Raw genomic sequence first — 12871 nt, forward strand, 5'->3', positions numbered from 1 at the left:
TTGAATCACTCTATCTATTGGTGAAAACCGCATTAAAATCCGTTGCGTAGTTTAAAAGATCTACGCGTTCATACATACATACATACAGACGCGGGAAGCGACTTTATTTTATACTATGTAGAGAAGTATCACTACCCATATTATTATAAATGCGAATGTTTGTTTCTTGGATTATTGGTTTGTCCTTCAATTACGTCGCAACGGAGCCACGGGCGTGATTTTTTACATGGGTATAATTAAAGACATAGAAGAGTGACATAGGCTACTATAAATCCACGCGAACGAAGTCGTGGGCATCAAAGAAAGAAAGAAAAAAAAGACGTTTACTTTCCGAACTGTGCCACACATAACATCTTATAACAGAGCGATGAGATGTGATATGAATTATAATATTAGCATCAGCGAGTTTAATATAAAATTAGAGAAGTAATGTTCTACCGTGCTATTATTATACCTAGGTCCACATTGACTTGCTAGCTTGCTACTTATATAGTGGAAACCATTTTACGCCTTAACACTTGTTTGTAAAGGGTTTCGTGGAAATGGATAGGCTTAATGAGATTTCAGAATGAATGATGATCATTTACTCAGATCAACGCTTTCAAAATTCAAGGTCCCACAAATCGCTTTGTGTTTATGTAAATATTTAGACGTGTACACTCACGAATATCAGTAATTAGCAGTATTATTAACCGACTTGAAAAAGGAGGAGGTTCTCAATTCGTCGGAATCTTTTTTTTTGTTAAGATAAAAAACAATAGTGTTTGTTGTCAGCCTGGTTTATAGTCGCCAAACAAAAATTAATTATTTTGGGGCCTTTAGATATTTTTCTAGCAAATTATTTATTGCCAACCCGTCCCGGCTTAGCTCAACTAAAATTTCAGGAAATATTTTTGTATGAAGTCCCTGGAGAGACATACTTATTCATAATATTTTCGTATCGTAATTATATTAAAAAACAGAATACACGTGTAGAATAATTAGAAGTAATAAGAGCGGATCTCTTAGGCTTTCCCAATTATTATCTAATGTTACAGATACGTAAACTAGATGATGCCCGTGAATTCGTCTGCGTGGATTTAGTTGTTGTAAAATCTTGTGGGAACTCTTTGATTTTCCGTGATAAAAAGTAGCTCTGAGTCCGTCTCAAAGATGCAAGGTAAAATAAATCTTCTATCAAGTTACTGACTATGATCAACATTGCTTAACCAACATGCTTAACAGATATAGAAAGAAGATATAGAAATTCGGAATGTGTGTAGGTGCCTATCTATTGCGATAAGAGAAATTTTACTTTATGCCAAAAACTTCAAGAAGTTATTAATTTACATGTCGAAATTCTATTATAGTTGCCAGAGAAATCGTTTCATTGGAGACAGGCTGACATCAGTGGAGACAGGTGATATCAGTGAAAAAAGTCCTAAAAACCAATATCCGGCAGGAAAATGTCGAGCTTTATAACAATCTGGGAAACACTCGCATAGCGATCGTTGGTGTCTTTGAAGCAAGAAGTCTTTATTTAGGTATTCCTGACCTTTTATATTTTTTTTAATACATTTTTTTATTATATTTTTTAAATATAGCTTTGATATCTTGTTAGTAAACTAAAATGATAAAAATTTACGTTAAGTGGTTATTACTATTAATGTTTGAGCCACCCAATTTCGGAGAAAGAAAACTTTTAGGAATCTTGTAATAAAATAAAATATTTTTGTTGTTTTTCTTTCATTAACATTAGATAAAATTTAAATATCGGGAAGTTCGAGGTGTTTTTTATATAATACTTGCTTATGCCCGCGACTTCGTTCGCGTGGACTACACAAATTACAAGCCCCTAGTTTTCAAATATCCTTTCTTAGCGCTAACCCCGCCATCACGGGCGATAAGACTACTTCGCACGTTTTGATATACATAGGTACCTATTTGTTTGTTTAAAATTTGATAATTTTCTTGTTTGTGTAGCAATAAAGGTTTTTCTATTTCTATCTATTTTACTTAGATCACGGTAACGTTTACGTTCTATTTCATACAAACTGCTTTATTTTCAGTTTACGCCTCTATTGATTGAAATCAAGCCCTAGTCATAAAAGTCACCATTTAACCTTGATAGAGTATGAAAAGCCGACACTTACCTACCGGTTGCGTGCCCAAAATACCAAATGGTATAGTACGCGACAGGTCGAGATGGCAATCGAGGTGGGAACGCTCCGCACACCCACACAGCCCCCGCGCTTACCCGGTGCGGGCGAGCGTGGGTGACGTGCGAGTGTGCGTCGTTAGTCCAGCGGATTGGAGGTCATCCCACACTACGCTTGCCAATACGCGGTCTCCATTTCAGAACACGTCTACCCCAGCGGCCACCGGTCCGCGACAGACATGACCTACTTACTACCACTTCAACTTGCCAATACGCTCAGTCTGGTTATTTTGGTTCATTAATTAGAAAAACTGATTTCCACTTCTTAAACCTACCTAAAATAAAGCGGTACAGAGCGGTAATAGTCTAGTGATTAATAAATAAATAAGATTTCGGCCTCCTGTTGGGGGTCCAAGGTTTGATCCCGGATACGCACCTCTAACTTTTCAGAGTTATGGGCGTTTTATACAGTTAAATATCACTTGCTTTAACGGTGAAGTAAATCATCGTGAGGTTTGCAATGCATGCCTGAGTGTGCTCAGCAGTAGGTCGGCGATGCATTAAGATGATGATGATGCTGATACCTATTAATTTCTTCTTGAAAGCTCAAGGTTTAGATGGAAATTATAAAAAACGAGCTAATGAAATTGAAAATATATATTCTGATTCAGTTTATTAGCGCGACTGTATCAAATTGTGGAAAAAATGTGTGGGAGTATGCTAGGTACAGAAAACGAATGAATAAGAAATTGAATGATGATTTTACCTGGATTGTTTCTGCTTGCTTCATGTTTGCCCCGATGCCTCAGTTTTTAAACATTCGACTTATGTATGGGGGTGTATTTGATATATTATAATTCGTTTCTAATAATATTATAAAGAGTTGTGTTTGTAATATTATGGGTTTCAGTAACGTATAATACCCAGGTAGTTTTTATTTTGATAATAAGATTTGATTGTAGCTGATAATCTATTAATAGATACCTACAGATACATCTATCCAATCTTAAACATCCATACTAATTTTATTCGTAGATACCAATATTATAAATTGTGAAAGTGTTTCTGTTTGTCTGTTACTACTAGCTTTTCAAGGCCCATCCATTTAACCGATTTCATCCTTCCTTATTAGAGTTGCAAAAGGGAGGATCTGGGAGCTACCGCATCATTATAGAAAACACCCACAGATTTCTTGGAACCCATAGATTGATACTTTTAACCGAAATATTTTCATATCAAATACCTTTTCTATACACACCCAAAATGGTCTTTGATCTACTTATAATATTTTTTTCTTTTGAAGAGTCGATCACCTTTGGTAACACATTCCATTCTTCTAACAGGAAATATTTACCTGACGTGGGAAAGGCTAATGTCTCGTAAAAGTACATTAGCATTAAGGCTGGCGTTCCATTGAGAGTAGCAATACGATCTGATGCTATACATTTAGTAATAGCGCATTCAAAGTCGGCGAATTACATTAATTCTGTAAATAAAATAAAAAATCGGGCCAGTGCGAGTTGGACTCGCGTGGAAAGGGTTCCGTATAATGAATTTCTAAGTTTGTACGCACAATATTGAGAGATTATATCATGTTATTTTAAGACCATAGAGCATAGACATGGTTTTAATAATAATTTTATTATAATTTTGTGTTATTGTATATTTTATTGTAGAAAATTCACCAATTTTCAACCTCCTTTTATCCTCAACCCGGAAAAATGCCAAGACAAACAAAAACTTACATATTTTAACGACTATAACACGGTATCGATCCGCACAGGCACCATTTTTATCAGACACTGCGCACTGCAGATCGCTCGTTTACAATCCGCGCTTCTAAAAATGACGCGAACTTCTAGGCAATCGAATCCCATGTAGTAACTATATAAGTAAAAATTTGAGGTTTTGACAGTTTTTGTGTAGGAAATCAGGCAATACGTCAAACTCATTCATCAGTTAAATAAATAAATAAATAATCAATTAATCATCATGTTTGATTTTGTTCAAGCGTGTGCTTATAACATTGTGTCAAAAATTATTATCGCTACCATTCGCTACGAGCGATGTATCGCATAATTTTTCATGTGTGTTACAGCAGATACCTTTTAAACCAGTTATAAACGATAAGATTTTTCACTCATATCAGTTACATATTTCACATCTATGAACAAGGCTCGGCACATACATAGAAATCTAAGATTATTATTACGAATAACTACGATTTTCAGCTTGAGTGGATAATCTCGTTCTCTCAGTCAAGTCGTATGCGTAAGGATCTGGCAGTCTACCGCCTTGCTATACCGAGAATTTCTACCATTGTGATTAATGGAATAAGATCAGACTCAGATCAGATGTAGCACTGATTAATAAGAGAAGACGAGAGAGAAAGTTCTGGTTTGGCTCTGGCTATATAAACTCATCACTACTCATGTTATTATTACCATATTATAAATGCGAAAGTGTGTTTGTTTGTTGGTTTATTGGTTTGTTGGTTTGTTGGTTTGTCGGTTTGTTGGTTTGTAGGTTTGTCCTTCAATAACACCGCAACTGAGCAACGATTTTTTGCATGGGTATAGTTAAAGACCTGGAGAGTGACTTTTTATCCCGGAAAATCAGAGTTCCCACGGGAATTCCAAGAACCTAAATCCACGCGAACGAAGTCGCAGGTTTTAGCTAGTTATGATTTTTTTTGTACCAAAAATGTGTACTTAAGTAATAGTAAAACGATAAGAAGTGGACAGGGTATCACTATCTCTAAGGAGATCTCTACCAGTGACTCTTGGCATGGGAGAGGTTGACAAAGGAAGTAGGTATTTAGTTTCACATTGAAGTCAATAACTGTTTTTTTTCATATTATTCAACAATTCATAAAACGTAATTAGGTACTTTTTATAAAATATTATTCAACGATTGTTTTTAGCTGAATATAGATTATGTTATTATTCCAGACAGTTTCTGGTAAATTATAAAACATAACCGTGTTTACAGCTCAATCTAAACAGAGTGTCACTCATCTATTATCGCTCGAAATAAACAACCATTTTTTTGAAAACAAATGTTCACGACCTCGTTTTCTGATTCATTGCTGAGAAAGAAACTTACATCTTTTTCTAGATTTTGATCTTGTCTTAATGTTATCTTTTCGTATTGTTTTGCCGCCCTTTAAAATGTTCATAAGCAACGTCAATTTATAAAATTTTGCTTTTTTAAATAATGACCGCTTTGTGCATATAATATTATTATAGACCTGTATATCATGTTCTGCGGAAGTTGAGGTCCTGAGTTCAATTCCCGGGTCGAGACAAAAATTGTTAGGTATTGGGATTTTCTTTTAGGAAATTCTCAGTAGGTAGGGCTAGTACCTGGAAGTTGACGGTGCTCTCTCTGGTCGTGTCGAAATTCCATCCAATCGGGATTTAGGAGTGAAGGAATAGCGAGTGCAAATGTTTTTCGCATACACTTATACCTACTGGCTCTCGCGCAGATGGGCTAGTCTCTAAAGTTTAGCCGGGAGGACTTTATAGGATTATAATAAGTAACTATACGATCATAAAAAAATTGTATGTACGGTAGTTCCGTAAATATGAGTTAGACACTGAATTACTCATTAAAATTTCACAACGCGAAAGTTCCAAAATGTTTTCTAAAATCAGTGCTAGTTAAAACAAATTCGACACGATAACATATATACACTCGTAATTCGCATGTTTTGAAAAACCTCTTGAAATATTTATTAAACGTTTAAGCGTTAAAAATATTTTTTGTTTTTGCAGATCATGATTTAGGTAAGTATCAATGAAGACACGAAGACTCACTTGAAATTAAAAAAAATATGTATAAAATATTATCACTATGTACGTCTATAGTTTTCATTGTAAATAATATTGATTCTACAAATTATGGAGAAACTAATAGTATAAACAATTATGTAGTTATAAATAGTGATCAAGATGAAATATTCATAAGGTACAGGAGAGATTTAAAACAGAATACTGAAGAAATAGATAATATTGTTGAAATACATAATAACAGCAAAGAAGTAGACACCATGATCAAATATAATAGCTCAGAGGATTGTGTAGGAGACAAACAATTCTGTAATTTGACAAAGGAAGACTACGTAGCCATGCTGAATGATTATATCTATCCTCAAACTTACGAATGGGTACTTATAGGTGTTCATACAGCAGTATTCACTATTGGGTTGGTTGGAAACACTTTAGTATGTGTAGCTGTTTACAAGAATCACACCATGAGAACTGTGACAAACTACTTCTTAGTGAATTTGGCGGTCGCTGACTTTATGGTGTTGCTGTTTTGTCTACCTGCTACGGTTTTATGGGACGTAACAGAAACGTGGTTTTTAGGAGATGCTCTGTGCAAAATACTACTCTACTTTCAGGTACTTATGTGTTAAATTTATTTTTATTTAAATGAAATACCTATAGGTACATAACTTTAATAACAACACATGAAAGCTCGTGGTCTAGATTTTCTGGAAACTTGACCCTATAGCGAAGCGTTCCTACTATGTCATCACCGTAATCGATGTATCGTCGTTAGAAAAGAGTCGTGAACGACAATGATCGTGCCGTCCTATATGTGAACACCTCCATTCAAGTATACAAGCCATGACACTGTAAACTGCACGATTATTAATTATGGTCACGACAGAGTGGGAACGTGCCCTAAGGGGATGCTTTTTTGAGGAGGGCATTGCTCTTTTCGTCTTTATATCTTTTCGTATTTATTGAATCACTTATATTCGGAATACATTTTTTCAATATTGAGGATTTTATAATAATCTCTTTAATAGCTCTACCTGATAACAAAAGCAAACAATGTAAAGGTAAAGGAATTAATGATTTAGAAAATATCGAATGAAAAAGCTTTTCATAGAAATACGCAAAAAATTTGTTAAGTAAATCTTAAGGAAGTATCAAAGCAGCGTTTTAAAAATAATTGGCCGTATTCCCATTTAGAGCGTTTTTTAAACGCCTGGTGAAATCAAAATCGACGATATCTCACAGAAAATAGATATATACAACAAGACATATAATGAAGCTTTATCTTACAGACAAATAACTGTCAAAGCAGGCAATAGTAGGTGTAACATTGAGTCCAGAATATTATTGAAATAAACACGCGTTTTTTTTTTCGCGAATAGTCGCGGTATAAAAGCTCAACGGGAATAGTGATACAAGTACTGGTGATACAATAGTGGTACAATAGTGAGACAGGTAGGTACCAGGTAATACTGATGTATTATCGTCAATGGGAATGCTCAACGAGTAAGCTCAAATAGTGAGACCCACCCGATATTTCCGAGTTATATTATGATAATATATCTAATAACACCTTTGGTTGCAGTCAGTATCAGTGACGGTGTCAGTGCTGACGCTGACCTTCATCTCCGTGGACCGCTGGTACGCCATCTGCTTCCCGCTCAAATTCAAGTCCACTATCAGCCGTGCTAAGACCGCCATTTTTGTCATATGGACTTTTTCACTTCTATTCAGTGAGTAGACACCTTTATTTACCACCCTAAGTGCTGGTTGCTGGTTCTGTAACCGATAAATAATTTCTTTTGAGGGTTCTGTATCTCCAGAGAATAAAGAACCCTCTATGGTCACTTCATTGTCTGTCTGTCAAGTCTGTTAAGAGCCGTCAAGGGAGTTAAAACCTATAGAGTACTTCCCGTTGATCTAGAATCGTGGATATAGAAAGTAATAATTGTTGTAGGTACTAAGGATTAGTACTTAAAATTTCTTTGTCTAGAATCATAAAATTTGGCAGGTATGTCGGACATCTTATAGCACAAGTAGAGGGAAAAATCCGAAAACTGCAAATTTGTGATTACATCACAAAAAAAAACTGTCAGATATATCTTATACGGAACCCATGTCTGACTCGCACTTGAGCAGTTTTATTAATTTATTTTTCTACTAGCTGAGGCCCGCGACTTCGTCCACGTGGATTTGGGTTTTAAAAATTCCGTGGGAACTCTTTGGTTTCTGGGATAAAAAGTAAAAAGTAGCCTATGTCTATATAATATGTAGGTACCTACTTATTAACGAAATGTACTTATATACTAAAAATCAACGTCAATCCCTAGCTCCGTTGAAGGACAAACTAATAAACAAACATGCTTTTGCATTTATAATATGGGTAGTGATTGAAAAAACTTTCCCAGAGAGACTGGCCTTATTCGTCTCCCCAGGCTACAGAAATACAATCCATACTAAAATTATAAATGCAAAAATGTGTCTGTCTGTTAACTACCCTTTTCACGTGGACGAAGTCGCAAACACCATCCAGTTTATAAAAAAAATGCATGATACCGTATTATAATATCATACTTTATTACATCATCTCTTTTCTTACCAATTGCGGAAATTTTGCCAGGCCTGCTTCTTAATTTACCCGAAAATGTGTTGGGTTCCTAAATATGTATGTGTTTGTTTATACAAGAAATAATAAAAAAGAGTATTTTGGTTCAGCCAAATGATTCTTTCCCACGCTACGTCCTTGACACAAAATTAAAGTTTGTCTTTGAAATGAAATACAGTTGAATAGTCCTTATGTAAACATTGGAAAGATCCAAGGTGAAAACAAATGTTATTTTTCATTACTGCTTTAAGCGATTAAACAATTCCCTGAAATTGGTTTTTTTGTCAGTATTATGATTTTCAATCTTTAAATGGCTAGCGATTCCATTAACTAATTAAAGATGTCTCAAATCGTTTTATTTGTCTTGATTTGCTTTGACATAGCTTCCATCCCAATACAGATAAGTACAATATGTATATGTTACTTCTGACTCGGTATGCGAATTGATGTTGCTGTAAGCATACCGAGGATATTGTTCAATAAATCAATAATTTATACATTAGATACTCTGATTTCCATGTATTGATAGATAACATGTTAAACAAGAGGTTGTTAACAGAAGATCGAAGTTATCTCAACAAATATTAGGTAGGCATTATTGTTTATTTAGGAGTCATCTTAAAGTTAAATACCACATACGTACATATTACCAAACAATAGTTAGTATCAGACATTAGTATCATACAATAAAAATAGCTGTCATAAAATACTATACTTAATTTACACCTATCTATATATCAAGTAAATTACACCCGTGCGAAGCCGGGTCGGGTCGCTAATCACAAAACCTCAAAATTATAAATCTGACATACCTACTCGAACTTTTGCAGGTCGGTTCTATAGGTGTGTAGGTATTTGGCTAAGACATGCTAATTTTATTGCCGGGTTTTAATCAGTAGAATCTGCTTTCAAACAAGATACAGAGTCTTGACATCATTATAAGAGCCATAATAACATTGTGTTAGCCTACAATAAATAATTATTATACCTATCAGAATTTAGAAAAGGCAAAAAAGGGTCTTTACGAAACTCCTAAGCAGGTGAAATGGGTGGTGGAAAATTAAGAAATTATTATACCTAATTATTAAAAATCAATCAAATTATCTGATTCTTCTTTTGAACTACGAGAAAAATTGGACAACTTACGAGTGGGTGACGTCGCTACTCGAATCGATAAAATTAAAATTTTGAATTTTTCAGATACTCCAGAATTAGTAGTCTTAACCACAGTGAAAATGGTACCTCTGCGCTTCGACTTAGAATATTTGGTGCAATGTACTGCAATTTGGTCATCAACCAGCGATCTAGTGTGGCATATAATCAAAGTGGTGTTTATTTACACGTAAGTATTGTAATTGCTTTCTTTCTCACACTTTCAATTTCTTATATTCAAAATAGGTACCTTACCTTCCTGGTTTTGAAGCAATCGCAGAGATAATTTACGTGCAATAAATTATCTCTGATATAGGCACCGAGTAGTAAACGTCTGTGGATATACTTAGGTAGGTATAACACACAAAAAATGTTTCTACCGTTGTCCGTTATATACCTACTTTGAAATCATCCAACCGATGTGCCCCAAACCAGTTTCATTAGAAAAGCAATAATGCGAAGACGGTTTTAGAGGTTTATTTTAAAGTTTTTTTGGTTTATTTTAGTTTAGTAGCACTCGACGGGTATCTGCTAGTTCTTAAATATAGGCGGTTCCAATATTGTTCACTTGTTCTGTTTTCGTCGAAATTTATTTTCCGGGTACTTTCAAGTTCCTATTGCCAATTGCTCTTTTATAACGAAATAAATTCTAATACTCAAAAGTATACAATAAATTAAATGTAAAAAAAAAAAAAAAAATTTATATTATTAATATACACTAAAAAGGAATATACAATTAATAAAATACAATTAAAAATAACAAGTTTCTCTATAAAAGCCTGTTTTTTGTTTGGTTTCAGAATACCCCTCCTTTTGATGACGGTGGCATATCACCAGATTGTGAGAGTATTGTGGAGCTCAGAAAAAATACCTGGCCAAGCGGATACTACTAAGCTGGCATCTGCTGAACAAAGTAAGTACAAAAAACTATAACAGTAAATATTATGTATTGGATGTATGCATCTATGTTCCGTGTACGAACTTTAAGAAAATAAATATTTTAATCGATAGGTACTGAAAGTTTTATTGCAAACATCTCATTTTAGCGTTTGACAGTGAAAAATAGCGGTGTCTATTCCTATTTTACCTGTTTTGTAACTTGGATACGAAGGTATTATATTTAATACTAGCTTATGCTCGCGACTTCGTCCACGTGGACTACACAAATTTCAAAACCCTATTTCACACCCTTAGGGGTTGAATTTTCAAAAATCCTTTCTTAGCGGATGCCTACGTCATAATAGCTAAGTATCTGCATGCCAAATTTCAGCCCGATCCGTCCAGTAGTTTGAGCTGTGCGTTGATAGATCAGTCAGTCAGTCAGTCAGTCAGTCACCTTTTCTTTTTATATATTTAGACTAGATGATGCCCGCGACTTCGTCCGCGTGGATTTAGGTTTTTAATAATCCCGTGGGAACTCTTTAATTTTCCGGGTTAAAAGTAGCCATGTCCTTCCCCGGGATTCAAGCTATCTGTACCTAATTTCATCAAAATCGGTTGAACTGTTGGGCCGTGAAAAGCTAGCAGACAAACAGGCAGACACGCTTTCACATTTACAATATTATAAGTATATAAGTATGGATGTTAGTACTTAGATAATAATTCAATGTATTTTAATAGGTTATTTCGCAAAATGAAATGAAAATTCTTTTGTAATTTAAACGCTTGACTATAAAGTTAATTTAGTGTTCATTGGTAGGGCTGAACCTTTGTTTGTTCCGTATTGATTTCGGATATTCTTAACCATTGTTGTTGTAAGTTTGGAACTCGACTGATGTGAATATATTGAAAGTTAGTTAGTTAACTTTACAAACAAATAAGATCAAAGGGTATTTCTGTGATTTTGAAATTTAGGTATATAACTGCTTTTTTCTCTATATCTACTCACTAGTTAGTTGTACATCAAAATTCAAACACATAACTCTTTTTAGGGTTCCGTACCTCAAAAGCAAAAAGGAACCCTTATAGGATCACTTCATTCTCTGTCTGTCAAGAAACCTATGACTTATAATTATGAAATTTGGCAGGTGGGTGTAGGTTTTATAGCACAAATAAAGGAAAAAATCTGAAAACCGTGGATTCGTGGTTACAACACACAAATTTTTTAACAACCGCTTACAACCACAAAAGAAAATATAAGGTCACTCAGTCCATACGCATTTATATTTTTTAAAGTCTGATACAAGCTAGCCATTACTACAGTCACACTTGGTGGTAAGTGACGATGAAGTCCAAGTTAGAAGCGGACTAGTCTGAAAGGGAATCAAAAATGTTTCTACCTGTGTAGACTTTGAAACCATACTTCGATGTCCATTAAACTGATTTCATTAGAAAGGCATTTTTTTTTTGCGTAAGTAGTAGCACACGGCAGGTATCTGCTAGTTGAATATATTAATTGTAATAGAACTTTTTTTTCAGCTCAGCTGCGTTCTCGTAGAAAGGCAGCGAAAATGCTGGTGGCGGTGGTGGTCATGTTCGCGGTGTGCTACTTTCCTGTTCATCTCTTATCCGTGCTTAGGTAAGTTTGCCAACCCTTAATTTTATTCTGTATCTAAGTACCGAATTGAATTTCCATGGCATATATTAACTTACTCGTAAAATTATAATAAAAAGCAATTTTCCATAGTCACGGCGCACATTCGTTATTGCCTGAGCGATCGCTTTTTATTAAATCGCGTGATAATAAAAAGAATACCCGACTGAGTTTATTGTGGTCTTCTTCTCAGACTAGGGTGCGTTTGGAACCCTCAAAGCTTTAGTTTTAAGTTTCCGTAATTAATTGTAACCAATTCAACAATTAAACAATCAAAGAGAGTTTACAATATAGTGCCTATTTTGAATAAATAAATGACTGATCTGATTTGAAAGCAGCTGAAACAGCTGATTTTCAAAGAACACATTTAGGGTTAAGAAGGCACTAGCAACTTGTTTTTGACCTAGGCATCATCCATGAGATCCATCCCAATTGTAGTCACAACGTTTTCGCCATCCTATAAAATTTTATTTCGTGGACTAATCCGATTAATGACGCCTGCTCCCGAATTACTATAGTCACTTAAAATAGGAAAATGCAAATAAGTACTAGACGTATTCGTCGCCAAATCCAATAATGATCAAAGGGTATGGACGAGTGTTACCTACATAACGGTTATCGCCCTGTCGATAAAAAAATAAGAAATTTATTAAGAT

At 34.8% G+C, this 12871-nt stretch overlaps 1 protein-coding gene across 2 annotated transcripts in view; it reads left to right on the forward strand.

The window, feature by feature from the left end:
* Positions 1-12871, forward strand: part of LOC117984118 (orexin/Hypocretin receptor type 1-like) — a 46520-nt gene that overhangs the window by 24373 nt on the left and 9276 nt on the right. Inside the window, exons 2-6 of one of the 2 annotated variants that reach the window (XM_034970770.2) lie at positions 5914-6542; positions 7511-7658; positions 9731-9872; positions 10483-10595; positions 12101-12200. In XM_034970770.2, the coding sequence (XP_034826661.1) occupies positions 5973-6542; positions 7511-7658; positions 9731-9872; positions 10483-10595; positions 12101-12200 (1073 nt within the window). In that variant the 5' untranslated portion in view covers positions 5914-5972. Of the gene's footprint in view, positions 1-5849; positions 6543-7510; positions 7659-9730; positions 9873-10482; positions 10596-12100; positions 12201-12871 lie in introns of those variants that run through there. The other variant, XM_069499657.1, reaches the window with a different exon arrangement.

The sequence above is a fragment of the Maniola hyperantus genome, chromosome 7 (assembly GCF_902806685.2).
Source record: "Maniola hyperantus chromosome 7, iAphHyp1.2, whole genome shotgun sequence".
Lineage (NCBI taxonomy): Eukaryota > Metazoa > Arthropoda > Insecta > Lepidoptera > Nymphalidae > Maniola > Maniola hyperantus.